At 45.8% G+C, this 14,246-nt stretch overlaps 1 protein-coding gene across 2 annotated transcripts in view; it reads right to left on the reverse strand.

Annotated features, from left to right (window-relative positions):
• PLXNA4 (plexin A4) overlaps window positions 1-14,246 on the reverse strand; it is a 482,520-nt gene that overhangs the window by 354,075 nt on the left and 114,199 nt on the right. The window contains exon 3 of one of the 2 annotated variants that reach the window (NM_001191504.3): window positions 7,881-7,888. The exons of the other annotated variant lie outside the window; for it this stretch is intronic. Coding sequence (NP_001178433.1) covers window positions 7,881-7,888 — 8 coding nt within the window. The remainder of the gene's footprint in view (window positions 1-7,880; window positions 7,889-14,246) is intronic. 2 annotated transcript variants of the gene reach the window in all.

The following is a 14,246-nucleotide window of genomic DNA, read 5'->3' on the forward strand; positions in this document are numbered from 1 at the left end:
ACAAAACCTAGACAGCATATTAAAAAGCAAAGACATCACTTTGCCAAGGAAGGTCTGTGTAGTCAAAGCTCTAGTTTTCTCAGCAGTCATGTACAGATGTGAGAGTTGGACCATAAAGAAGGCTGAGTGCCAAAGAATTGATGCTTTCAAATTGTGGTTCTAAAGAAGACTCTTGAGAGTCCTTTGGACAGCAAGAAGATCAAACAAGTCAATCCTAAAGGAAATCAACCTTGACTATTCATTGAAGGACTGATGCTGAAGCTGAAGCTCCAATAATTTGGCCACCTGATGTGAAAAGCCAACTCATTGGAAAAGACCCTGATAATGGGGAAGATTGAAGGCAGGACGAGAAATGGGTGACAGAGGATGAGATGGTTGGATGGCATCACTGACTCAATGGACATGAGTTCGAACAAACTCCCAAAGATAGTGAGGGACAGGAAAGCCTGGTGTGCTGCAGTCCATGGGGTTGCAAAGAGTCGGAACATGACTTAGTAATTAAATGCATGTTCATAAAAGGCAAAAATGGGAAACCATTCAAATGCTCATCAACAATGAAACAGAAAAGTAAATTTTAGTATAGTCCACAATGGAGTGCTTTACAAACACAAAAATGAAAAAGCTGCAACTCTGTGCAGTGATAGAAATCCATGTCTTGAGTAAAAGACAGAAGAATGAATAGACATGAGACAGTAGATGTGTGATTCCATTTGTATAAAGTACAAAACCAGAGAACCTAATCTGTGCTGTGAGAGATCCAGAGGGTGGCCACCCTAGGGAGGGTAGGGATAATGACCAGAATGGGGCTGGGGGGGGCAGGGGTGGTGCATGGTGGGGACTGTTTTGATTCTTGATTTGGGTACAGGTTACATGGACAAGTCTTGCAGGTGAAAACTCACTGAGGCGTACACTTAGGAGATGTGCCCTTCCCTATGAATATGACAGTTCAATAAGAAGTCATCCAAGAAATCAAAGTTGGGAAACGGTTCCCCCACCAAGTCCATCCATTCCCCAAGCCGCTGCAGTGGAGAGCTGGGCTAAATGCCGAACGGGACAAACACAGCCAACAAGGTCTGCCTATTACCATAATTACATCTCTGGGAACTTGCAAAGCCCTCATTTTCCTTTCATGTCTATAATGTTGTGGGGACACGGGATGCAATTACAACCCTGAAACATGCAGCTTAGTGAGCATAAATGCATACATTTCCGAGAGCCTGGGTGAGGGAGGTCCACTCACACGGCATGACCAATGCAGAGCGCGGCCCAGCCTCCACCTGCCTCCTCCCATCCAGTCATGAAGCTCTTGGACACGTTGGGCTGCTCGTCTGAACAAAGACAGCAACTTTGGGGGCAAATTTTCTGGGACAGAATCCCTAATTTAAAAATTGCGTGAAAAAGCACAGGGCAAGATTTTAACTAAGATCTTGTTTTTAACACCAATAAGATTTTTTGTCTAGGAAAAGAACCCCTATCTTCTTTTCCTATTTGAATTTCAATGCCTTGGTCATAATCTATCATTCAAGAAATGCTGAGAATGGCAGCAAATGTGAAGTGGAATATTCATATTTCCTTGACAGTACAGTGAGGAATCCCGGGGATAGAAGAGATGTAAGTGGGCTAGAGTAAATTTGATTTTGTAAGATTCTTTCCGGTGAAGCACAAGAGGGTATTAGTGATGCTGTGAGAAGATAGATGGGGGTCCAGTCCTGAGGTTTTGTGGGGGTTTATTCCCCTTTGGAATTTCCAATCCATAGTCCCACTCCTCCAGACATTCAGGCCAATGGTCAGCGTGTTGGAGAATCTGGGTTTGTTTTATTGCCCGCCCACTGACTAGAGGGTAAACCCAGGGGGGTAGGGGTGGGGGGTGAGGAGCCTGATGTGAAATGGGAGACTCCTCTGCATTTAATGCAAACTATCCCTGGTGGCCCAGCAGTAAAAACAACCCACCTGCCAATGCAAGAGGCTCGGTTTAGATCCCTGGGTCAGGAACTAGAGGAGGAAATGGCAATCTACTCCAGTATTCTTGCCTAGAGAATCCCATGGACAGAGGATCCTGGAGGGCTGTAGCCCATGGGGTTGCAAAAGAATCGGACATGACTGAAGGGACTAAACAACAACAATCCCAGAACAAAGTGGAAATCATCCTTCAATCATCTGCAGGTTTCAATTATCCCTATCACATCTCCCTTCCAGAAGTACAGATAATTGGAGTTGACTAACTTGCAAATGAGTCCAACTTTGGCCACCTCATGCGAAGAGTTGACTCATTGGAAAAGACTCTGATGCTGGGAGGGATTGGGGGCAGGAGGAGAAGGGGACGACAGAGGATGAGATGGCTGGATGGCATCACCGACTCGATGGACGTGAGTCTGAGTGAACTCCGGGAGTTGGTGATGGACAGGGAGGCCTGGTGTGCTGCGACTTATGGGGTCACAAAGAGTCAGACACGACTGAGCGACTGAACTGAACTGAACTGAACTTGCAAATATCCCTGATTTTCAAATTCACATCTGTACAAAGAAGTGAGCCCACACCTGGTCCCTTCTCTATTCCCTTTCCCCTCTGAGGATCACACTTACACACACGCTGGCAATACGTCACCCTGCCAGCCTGTGAGGACATGCATGGTGAAGGAGTACCACTCTCAAACAATATTTTATGTTAAGTTAGGGAACATACCCAGCTTTGTTGCAGGTAAACATTCACATCTTCTGCTTCCAAAAGTCCAGGTATGGAAATTACAAGATGGCAATGGCAAGAACACTTATGACTACGTACAATACATGTACAACATAAAAAGAATTCAAATCATAAATTCTCCAAATATTTTCAAGAATAGCTGCATGGCTGCTCCTCCCTCCTGGGGCTCCAGAGTCCACCCCTGGCATGACAGCACTGTAGACTTCAAGGGCTTCAGGTGTCAAAGGGTCCCGGGTAAGGTTTCACTAAGGTGGAACCAAGTCAGGTCAACACGCTTGGAGGTGGGTTTCCAGCTGAGAAGTGGACCGGGGGCTTCAAAGCAAGAAGGCAGTGTTTCAGGTCAAAATTGTGTGTATACCATCACAGCCTCCCTGCCCCGCAGTTTGTCTCTGTTCTTCCTTTACTGCGTAAAACGGGAAGAATGAATCCTAACCTCTGCTAATCGCACTTATCACTCCCTGAGAGGGTGAATTTGGCTTTTCAGTGAAGTACAAACACAGAGAGAGACATAAAAAGAGAGAGACTGAGAAAGGCAGAGAGAGGTACTGGAAATCTAAACATTTCAGAATAAAGTCCACATTGCTCTTTTGTGAACCCACCACACCTCCCTTAGTAAGTCTGGACAAATAGAAAAAATTAACATAAGGACATCCAAAAAGTAAAAAAGATGGCTGACAAATATTTTCCTGTGAGAGAGATTTACCATGAAGGAAAAGAGAGAAAGAGAATGCTTGGGAAATTTTCTTATTCGATTTTCAGGAAGATTCAAGAGGACTTTGGTCTGAAAAAAATCAAAGTAAACAGTATCTAGAGCAGAGGTCAGTAAACTTTTCCTTTAAAAGACCAGGGAGTAAAGATTAGCAGTTTTGAGGGCCACATGATATCTTTGGCAATCACTCAGCTTTCGCAACTGCTCAGCTTGGCTCCAGGGGACAGCAGGCAGGGGATGGGTGGGAACAGATCTGGACTGCAGCTGCACCCTGTCTCTCACGTCGGATCTAGAAGGAAGAGCTCGTCGGGCACGCTTAGATGAGTGGCCGCATTAAAACCTCACTGAAAGCAGCAGAAAGCATACTGCAAAAAATTAAGTTAAGGAAGTAAAGATACACTTGAAAAGCTTTCCCAGAACTTGGATGATAGATAGCGAGGGAAAAAAAAAGAAACCTGGACGACAAAACCAGGGGACCTAACATATATATATATATATATATATATATATATATACATACATGTGCTGTGCTTAGTCGGTCAGTGCAACCCTATGGACTGCAGCCCGCTAGGCTCCTCCGTCCTTGGGAATTCTCCAGGCAAGAATACTGGAGTGGGTTGCCATGCCCTCTTCCATTATACATATATACATATATTTATATATAAAATCATCATCATCTTTTCTGAGCTACACATTTGAGGCTACAGATTGAAAGAGCATATTGAAATATAGTGCAAAAGAAATTAAATCAACAAGTATACACATCGTGAAACACTTCCTTGGTATCTAGAGAACATTCTATAAGCCTTCAGACAAGTAAAAGGGAAAAAACATACAAAAGAACTAAAATCCAATTGGCCTTGGGCTTCTCCTCTGTATTCATTGCTCAGAGACAATGGAGTAATTTCAACAACTTTGAGGAAAGAAAAATACTAAACCAAGTAGCCATTTTCATGTAAGGTCAACAGAATGACATTCTCAAACATTCAAGGGCTTAAAAATCACATTACCAGTATTCCCTTCATGGAAAAAAAGAAAGTCTTAAAGGCAAATGCTGATCTACCAAAAGACAAATTAAAATTAAGAATCCATAGGTGAGAAATTTGTAGGTTGACAGACCCTTGAGCAATGAATAGCTATTCAAAATAGTGGAAATGCAAAAACACAATGTTTAAAATGGATGAATGAATACTGAAATGATCATAATGTAAAAATATTAGTATGAGCTTAGAAACTTATGTCATATTAAGGAAAACTGGAAAGTTGGAGGAGGGAAAGGACATAAAACCATAGTGTTTAATCCTTAACTTTGATGCTTATGAATTTAAATCTGCTTTTAAAAACTTAAGGATGATCTCTATTAAGTTCAAATAAGGTGAATATTTGCCAAATCACCAGAGGGAAGGAAGGCAGAGAAAATTCAAGCCATAGAGCAAAAATTAACAGATAAAAAGGAAATAGGAAATAAATGCATTAAAAAGGAAGCTAGAAAGCCTAAAGACACAGAAGAGCAAAGGTTGTCTTATAAAATATTAGACTGTCATTAAAAATCATGTTAGAAGGGTATTTAATCACATGGGAATATGCTCACAATGAAAAGTGGGGCAAAGGCACATATAAAAATATGTAGATATTATAGATATTACATTACCTCAGTTACATATATATTTACATTTTAATTTTAAATTGCTATTGGAGTATAGTTGATTTACAATGCTGTGTTAGTTTCAGGTGTTCAGCAAAGTGAATCAGTTATACTTCTTAGATTATATTTTAAAACAATAATATTTTGGATATATTTGGATAAATACTAACATTTTACTTATATTTTTAATGTGGCTACTGGAAACTTTTAAATTGCCCATGTGGCTTGAATTCTATGTCTGTGGGACAGCACCTGTTTAAGAAAAATAAAATGGGATTTCCAGGAAGAAAAAGCCAAGAAAACAGAAGTGAAACATTCATGAGAAATAACAGAAAAAACTTCACCCTGAGCTGAAGAAAGGTTCCCATCTTTAGATGAAAGATTTTCAGATCATCTACGCATGTATTTGGGCTTCCCAGGCGGCTCAGTGGCACAGAATCTACCAGCCAAGCAGGAGCCACAGGTTTGATCCATGAGTCAGAATGTTCCCTGGAGGAGGAAATGACAACCCACTCCAGTATTCTCACCTGGAAAATCCCATAGACAGAGGAACCAGGCAGGCTCCCATGGGGTTGAAAAGAGTTGGACACAACTTAGTGACTAAACAGCAGCCACCATAACATGCATATATTTAAGGTACGTTTTTAAGAAAAAAAATAACCCACAAAAATTCACGCTTGTGTCAGTCATCATTTTCTGGAGGTGGTGGAATTTCAGGTGATTTTTCACTTTCTCATATATTCTTTTTGAACTTTTCCACAAATAATACATACTGCTATGTGTGTGTTAGTCGCTCAGTCATATCCAACTGTGTGTGATCCCATGGACTGTAGCCCGCCAGGCTCCTCTGTCCATGGGATTCTCCAGGCAAGAACACTGGAGTGGGTAGTGATGCCCTTCTCCAGGGGGTCTTCCTGACCCAGGGATTGAACCCGGGTATCCTGCATTGTCGGCAGATTCTTTACCATCTGAGCCACCAGGGAAGCCCATATCTATTGCTATAATAAGTTCAGAAAGCAACGAGCACTATAAAAATAAGTTTTAGGGTGCCATGAAATCAAACTGAGGATTCTTCCCTCAGTACAGAATGGAGGACCAAGAGGATTTGGAAGATTCAAGCAATCAGGGGACACTTAGCTGGTATCCGGGCTTTCCATCTCCCGCTGCCTCTGCACTTTTAGCCCTCGGGAGTCTCAGGACCCTCCGAGAAATAATTTACCAAGAAAGCTCTACTTTTCCCAGTCCTTACTCTGCGCTTCGTGCCACGTGCTTTAATCCCCACAGCAGCCCAGAGAGGCAGATTTTACTAGCCCCCTTTTACAGATGAGGAAACTGAGGCCAGAGAGGAGGAGAAGCTTGTTTGAGGTCACACGGCTGGGAAGGAACACTGTCAGGACCTGAACCCTGGCAGCCAGTAGACAGACTGTTTTTCAAATCCTCTTTCTTTTCTCTCTTCTGGAAGTTAAGCAAAACTTGTCTGACTTCATTGCTATTCTTTTCTAATCTGTCCCTACTTTGCTCTGGCTTAGGAGGACACAACTGTGAGGGTTGCTATCTCTTATTTTCAGCTGGACCGTGAATACAAATGCCCCAGCTTCTTGCACAAAGACCCTGCAAGCCGCACCCCATGAGCGCTTCCTGAGCAGACACACTATCCCTCCAGTTGAGTTTCAGGAGAACGAAACTGAACCAAATCCATCACAACTCCACCCACACCCACGTCCTTCCCTCAGGAACCAAGCATGCAGTGGAGGCCCAGCAGTCTGGCCAGTGGATGGCAGAGTCCTGAATCCATCTCCCCACAGGCTCGGCAGCAGCTACAGAAACCCAAGCTGGCCGTCAGCCAAATGAACAAAATCCCTATCTTCTCCAAAAAGGCCGGGGAGAGGAATGGAGCGCTTACCTCTGAATTGCAATGTTACTAGGACACAGTTTGCTGTGATAATACCAATTAACATTTCTCCCCCATCAGTGGTTTCTAGTACAGGATAAAAATAGCAATACACGTGGTGCGAGATGTGGAAAATAACAATGGGGATGTGCTGGGAAGAGCCCGGCTCTGTCTCACCTAGAAGGGTGGGGGAGGCAGGCAGGAATATGAGGGGAGAGTCGGAGGGGACTGCAGAGAACCTGCTAGAATGCCTTCATTCTTCTCACCTTTCTACATCCTGCCCCTCTTCTGACCCGAGCCCCCAGATGTGCGCTAAAGACACCTGTGGAAGAGTGAAGATGGCATTGAATGCGCAATCAGAGATGGGATGGTTGAGTCCCCACCATGTTCCTAATTGGCTTTGTGACCTCACTTGAGTCAGGCGACCTCTCTAAGCTGATTCCTTATCTGCAAGATGAGAGTCAGGAACGGCAGCCCCTGCTTCACTGGGGTGTGTGCCACTTAAAGGCAGTAACATACAGAAGAGCTTTGTAAATTGTAACGGGAGACTCAAATGTTAGAGGAGGTCCCCAGGTATTATATCTGGTGATGGCAGTGAAGAGGTGACATTTGCCAACACAACCCTGCTGGTGGTGGTTTAGTTGCTAAGTCATGTCCAACTCATGTGATCCCCTAGACTCTAGCCCACCAGGTTCCTCTGTTCATGGGATTTCCCAGGCAAGAATACTGGAGTGGGTTGCCCCTTCCTTCTTCAGAGGATCTTCCAGACTCAAGGATTAAACCCATGTCTCCTGCACTGCCGGCAGTCTCCTGCATTGTAGGTGGATTCTTTACCGCTGAGCGACCAGGGAAGCCCAATGCAACCTTCATTGGTTAGTAAAATGAAATTTAGCCTGAATTGGCCTCACTCTTCTCAGCAGGGTTAAAATAACACTAGTAGCTCAGATACTCTGTAGCGGAAGCTCAGTAGACACTTCTGACCTAGCACATGAGTCTGCACCTGTCTTCAAGGATGTTTCTTAAATGAAAATATCTCATTCTCAAGACAAAGGTGGCCTGGCCAAGAGCCACTGTCCTCATAGCCCTGAGATAGTCAACTGAGAGAGCACATGCCCAATCGCACTCAAGGCATTTCTCCAGGGCTAGCTTCCCTGTAAGAGCCATCACTCAGAACCTGACATAGCCCCAGGGAACCCAGGTGACATCTTCTGTGATGGTGCGACAGTCAGTCAATGGAAAGTCTTTTCCCTTTTTCCATCCCCTGGCACAGTTACCTCCTTCATTCTCCAGCGCTCTACCCAGGGGACACAGCCCAGATGCCAGGATGAGTTCATCATTCAGTCGAGACCACCCACAAGGCAACAGTGTAGGCTGGGGATACCCTGCTCCATAATGCTGCCTACAATCCATGAGGTGTCCTAGGAGTCTTGAGGGCCATTGGGAAGACAGAGAGGGGAGCTCTGAAACCATGTCCCTCTTCCCCTCACCTATCCTACCAACACCAACATAGACTGAATTTTATATTTTATATTTGACTTCCTCAGAGTGTGAAAGTGTCTCAGAGGGTCTTGGGGGCTTGATGTCTTGGTGGTTTGGACAGTAAAGAATCTGTCTGCAATTTAGGAAACCCAGGTTCAATCCCTGAATTGGGAAGATCCCCTGGAGAAGGGAATGGCTACCCACTCCAGTATTCTTGCCTGGAGAATTCCATGGACAGAGGAGCCTGGTGGGCTACAGTCCACGGGGTCTAAAAGAATCAGACATCACTTAGCGACTAACACTTTCACTTTCCTCATAAGGTTTTCTTTGAAGAAAAAGTTCTCCAAAAAGCTTCAAAAATCTTTGCTCTAGAAGCCTGTAATAAGTCTATGGAAAGGGGATCTTGGGTCCTGGGCTGCAACAGAGTCACGTAAGGGCCTCTTCCCCACCCAAATAATGACAATGTTTTCTAAGTGACAAAATACAGTCCAACAGGAACACCATCTAGGATTTCCCTGGACTTGTCGTTACTGAACCCGAGGAGAAGGAATTGTCTCATGCACAGAAATAGCTCTTCTCCCTCTCTCGTGTGCTACAGTACCAGGACCATGGGCACCAGCGGTGTCAGCTCAGGCCAATGAACCTAAATGGGCAAAGCACTCTCAGTGAGTTGGAAGGGACACGGACAGAAGGTTTGGGGGAAGGAAAGAAAGCAGAAAGACCAAGAGGAGGCAACTCCCCATGGAGCTGGAGGAGAGAGAGACTAGAAGAGCACCCGTGAGCCCATCTGCTTCTTCTGAAATGCACATTTTTGGAAAAGGAGGAGGAGGCTCGGGAAGGAGAGAGCAGGAGAGCATCCCACTTACAGCAGAAGAGCATCCCTTCAAAGGGGGCAGAAAGCACTCGAGCAACAACAGCCTATTCTCCCTGGTACCCACATGTCCGGGGGCTGGGTCCCAACTTGAGACCCATCGGGAGGTCAGCCAGTGGGAGAGCCACTTGCCCCAGCTTGTTCCCTGGGGACATGGGAAAATTGGAACCATCAACCAGACAGGCAGGGAGCATTTACACATCATGGCTTGGCTACCAAAGATCTCAGGGCAAGGAGGATGAAGAGAGAGAGCCTGTTTGAGTCCATGGGAGAAATACAAAGCCGAGGGTACCATCTGATACTTCTAGGAGGCTGTGGGCATCATGGATGATGTGCTTAGCCCAAGACCAGGAAAGCACAATGAGCACAAGCATGGGCTCTGAGCACCCTGCACTGAGACCCTGCCTCCACAGCTTTAATCATATAATCTTGGGTTAGCCACTGAACCTCTCTGGGCCTGTTTCCTCAAGCGTCCTTGACAATAACAAGCATGTCTACTTTGCAGGGCTTCCCTGGAGGCTCAGATGGTAAAGAATCCACCTGCCAATGCAGGAGATGCAGGTTCAATCCCTAGGTCAGAAAGATCCCCTGGAGAAGGAAATGGCAACTCGCTCCAGTATTCTTGCCTGGGAAATCCCATGGACAAAAGAGCCTGGTGGGCTACAGTCCGTGGGGTCATAAAAGAGTTGGACATGACTTAGTGATGAAACAACAACTACTTTTCAGGGCAGTCCTGAGGATTGAATAAATTAATTAATAAATTACATCATCCAGAGTAGTGCCCACGCTTAGCAACCATGCACTAAATGTTGGCCAGACAAGTCCCAGATAAATACCCCTGACCATAATGAGCCCCACTGGGTTCAGCCCCACTAACTGACGGGCATGAGGTGGATCACTCAGGCTCTCAAGGTGTCAGCAGGATGTGAGCAGCAATTGTCTCTGGGCACAACCGCCTCATATGGGACATTCACCCCACTTCCATCTCTTCCATCTTTTCTTTTCCCAAACCTCTCCATTTCCCTTCTCTGGAAGTTTTCTAAACGTTTTCTAAGTTCTTCCTCTGTGCTCTTTTCATAAAGTCAGATCGCCAAGCCAACGAAGCCTAAATGAGTATAGTCGTGGATGCAGTCATCGACTCACAAATAAAAGTACCTTGGGGGCCGGAGGGTTATCCCCTGACTGGAATGTGTTGTAGCCTATTAGAGAAACTCACACTGTCACCCTCCAACCTTAACTGGCCATCAGTCATTAGCAACTCCCTAAACAGCTCCATCAGGTAACATCGCCCACCACTTGTTTCACACGTGGGAAAGCTGCAAGACAGCCCGAGAAGCTCCTGGAGGGGAAGGGGTTGAGGTCCCACAGGCTCTGATCTTCCTACCAGCTTGCTGTCTCCTCACTTAGCAAGTAATCAAATAAGAGAAGGAACTCCCAGTCCGCCTGCCCTGGAATCCTCCCCCGAGCTTTGCAGAGTGGCTGGTCTGGGGCCAAAAGAGGTGTGAGGCTCACCGCCCCCAGTGGGGATGGTGTGGGGCCTGCATTCTTTCAGAGCTGCAACAGTCACACTCTTTTGTGGTCAAGGTGACCCATTAGGCAAGAGTTCAGGGTTCTGCCTGAGGCCACCAGCCAGAATTGTTTGCTGTCCCCCTGCAAGCAGGGGCGGGCATGTGAAAGACCTTGGCCTCATTACCACCCGCTTTGGCCAACTTGGCCCACCAATCCTAGGCTCTGAAAACTGGTCCACTCCCAGGCTGCTCTCATCAAGGGCTTCCTCAAAGTTCTGCTTCACAAGCACGGTTTCTGGCCTGCTGTAGACAGTGGGGAAATGAACACACAGGGAGGCCAAGGTTACTGCCCACGATCACAACATTTCAAAGCGGTGAACCAGGGACCAGTCTTTCCGTCTACTCCCATGATGGCCGAAGAGAACGCTCCCATAGGTGGTGTGGGAGGACCTTGTTTCCGAGTCATTCTAATAGCTTAAATAAGCTCATCATCTAGGGCAGTGGTCTCCAAGTGGTAACATGTGCCATGCGTGGATGACAGTGCTGCTGAGAAATACAGCTTCTTGGCAGTGGGATCCTTGCTAGCTCATTTTGGAATGCCAGCATCCCACCACGGCATAGCTGAAATGTTCCAAATCTCTCAAACTTAATGAAACACCTGTCCTCTCTAACACCATCAGAGGTAATTACACATGGCTCTCACACAATCATACGTACCCAGCCTCCAACTGCCTCGTCGGCTGCTTCCCTGGGTATATATCTGGGTGTGTTCCCTGTCAATCCTGGCATGACCGAGTTGGAAGAGCCCCTCCTTCTTAATTCTCTAGGAAAACTGGCATAAAATTCTGTAGTCTGGTATCAACTGGGCTTAGATGAGTTTGAAGTAATTATGACAGAGTTAGGAAAATCTTTATCTTTTATTTTATTTATTTATTTTTGCCTGTGCTTGGTCTTCATTGCTGTGTGGGCTTCCTCTAGCTATAGCGAGCAGGGGCTGCTCTCTAGCTATTGTGCACGGGCCTCTGTCTGCGGTGGCTTCTCCTGTTGCAGGGCACAGGCTCTAGGGCACTCAGGCTTCAGGAGCTATGGCACGTGGGCTCAGTAGCTGCACTTCCCAGGCTCTAGAACACAGGCTCAATGTGCGTGGTTTAGTTGCTCCATTGCATGTGGGATCTTCCCAGATCAGGGACTGAACCCTTGTCTTCTGCACTGGCAGATGGATTCTTTACCATTGAGCCACCAGGGAAACCCAGGGAAATCTCTTTTTTTATAAACAACTTTATTTATTTTTTTTTCTTTTTGCCATGTCACACAGGATGTGGGATCTTAGTTCTCCTGTAAGTGTATTAGTCACTCAGTCGTGTCCAACTCTTTGTGACCCCATAGACTGTATAGCCCACCAGACTCTTCTGTCCACGGAATTGTCCGAGCGAGAATACTGGAGTGGGTTGCCTTTCCTTTCTCCAAGGGATCTTCCTGACCCAGGGATTGAACCTGGGTCTCCTGCATTGCAGGTGGATTCTTTACCATCTGAGCCACCAGGGAAGCCTTAGTTCCCCTACCAGGGATCAAAACCCACTCCCCTGCTATGGAAGTGCAGAGTCTTAACCACTGGACCACCAGGCAAGCCCAGGAAAATCTTTTTTTAAACAATTTAAGTTTTAATTTTTTGCTACCTCACACAGCATGCAGGATCTTAATTCCCCTACCAGGGATTGAACCCATGCCTCCTGTAGTAGAAGTGCAGAGTCTTAACCACTGGATTACCAGGGATGTCCCAGAGTCAGGAAAACCTTTACATTCAAACTGCCAGACTTTAAATGACTGATACACACACATAGGGTACTGTTGAAAACTTAGAATTCATATTTTTAAAACTCTATTTAGAAACTGCCCCCATTGGTAATTTTGTAGATGAATGTTTACACATACACCACACATATTCTACACAAACACATTTTCCTAACAGTGTTAGTCCTCACACTCAATCCCCATGAACTGCAAAGGGAAAAAAAAAATCCTCATCTTGGGAACCCAAAGACTGAGGTCAGATGGGGAAGTCTTGACTTGTGGTGAGAAAGTAGGAGAGACAGTCACAGGTGCACACAGAGTTCCAGGGTCCCTTTCTATGCCTGCCGTCCCAGTACTTCTCTCCTTCTTCCCACAGGATGAGGAGAAGCAGAAAGAGATGAGAAGGAAGGCAGGGCCGAGCTTTAGAATAAGTCATCAAAATGGCAAACAGGTCTTCTTCAGCTTTTCCAGGAACAACCCCACCCTATCCCCACATACATAATTATATTTATGTACATACTGTTACATACACATATGAAGAGACAAAGAATTATAGAACACATCAGCTGTTCATTTTCACAAGCCCAGTTGAGAGCAATCCTGGAATAGGGAAGCCTGTGGTGAGAGTCCAGGGATGGCTACCAGCAGTGAGGGAAAAGGCCCAGTCTCTACCAGGCTCAGAACGCAGGCCCTGATATGCCCAGAAGCTTCCAGCATGCAGAGCCACCCAAAAACGTGAGTCTCAAGTGCTTCCTTCTGGAGCCTCAGACTCCCCATATGCCCCAGCCTCATCTCTACCCAGGTTTCCCTGGTGGCTCAATGGTAAAGAATCCGCCTGCAATGCAGGAGGTAAGGGTTAGATCCCTGGGCTGGGAAGATCCGTTGGAGAAGAGATAGGCTACCCACTCCAGTATACTTGGGCTTCCCTGGTAGCTCAGACAATAAAGAATCTGCCTGAAATGTGGAAGACTTGGGTTCAATTCCTGGGTCAGGAAGATCCCCTGGGGAAGGGAATGGCAACCCACTCCAGTATTCTTGCCTGGAAAATTCCATGGACAGAGGAGCCCAGTGGGCTACAGTCCATGGGGTCACAAAGAGTCGGATACAACTTAGTGACTAAATAGCAGCAACAACCCATCCCTCTACAAAACTGGATATTTGAGGGGGAAGCAAAACTGAGTTGGAAAACGCACTCAGGGGGACTTGCCTGGTCTTCCAGTGGTTAATACTTTGCCTTCCAATGGACAAGAGCAGGTGCAGTCCCTGGTCAGGGAGCCAAGATCCCACATACCTCGAGGCCAAAAAAACAAATCGTAAAACAGAAGCACTACTATAACAAATTCAATTAAAGACTTAAAAAAAAATGATTCCATCCAAAAAATCTTTTAAAAATAAAATAAAATGCACATAGGCAAAAGGAACCAAAAAGTCATTTATATTCATAAAAGGTAGAGATTGCACAATGGATTATAAAGGCATAGATTTTGGAGTCTGTATGCCAGCTAGCATTCTACCTTTCTGAATACAGATCTCTTCAAGGGCAAAACTGCAGCAAAAGCCCTCACCATGCAGGGTTGCTGCAGGGCGCTAGGCATTCGCTGTAAGGTCTGAGCCGCAAAGCACACAGCACACAGTAGCTGCTCATTTTT

The sequence above is a fragment of the Bos taurus genome, chromosome 4, assembly GCF_002263795.3.
Source record: "Bos taurus isolate L1 Dominette 01449 registration number 42190680 breed Hereford chromosome 4, ARS-UCD2.0, whole genome shotgun sequence".
Classification (NCBI taxonomy): Eukaryota; Metazoa; Chordata; class Mammalia; order Artiodactyla; family Bovidae; genus Bos; species Bos taurus.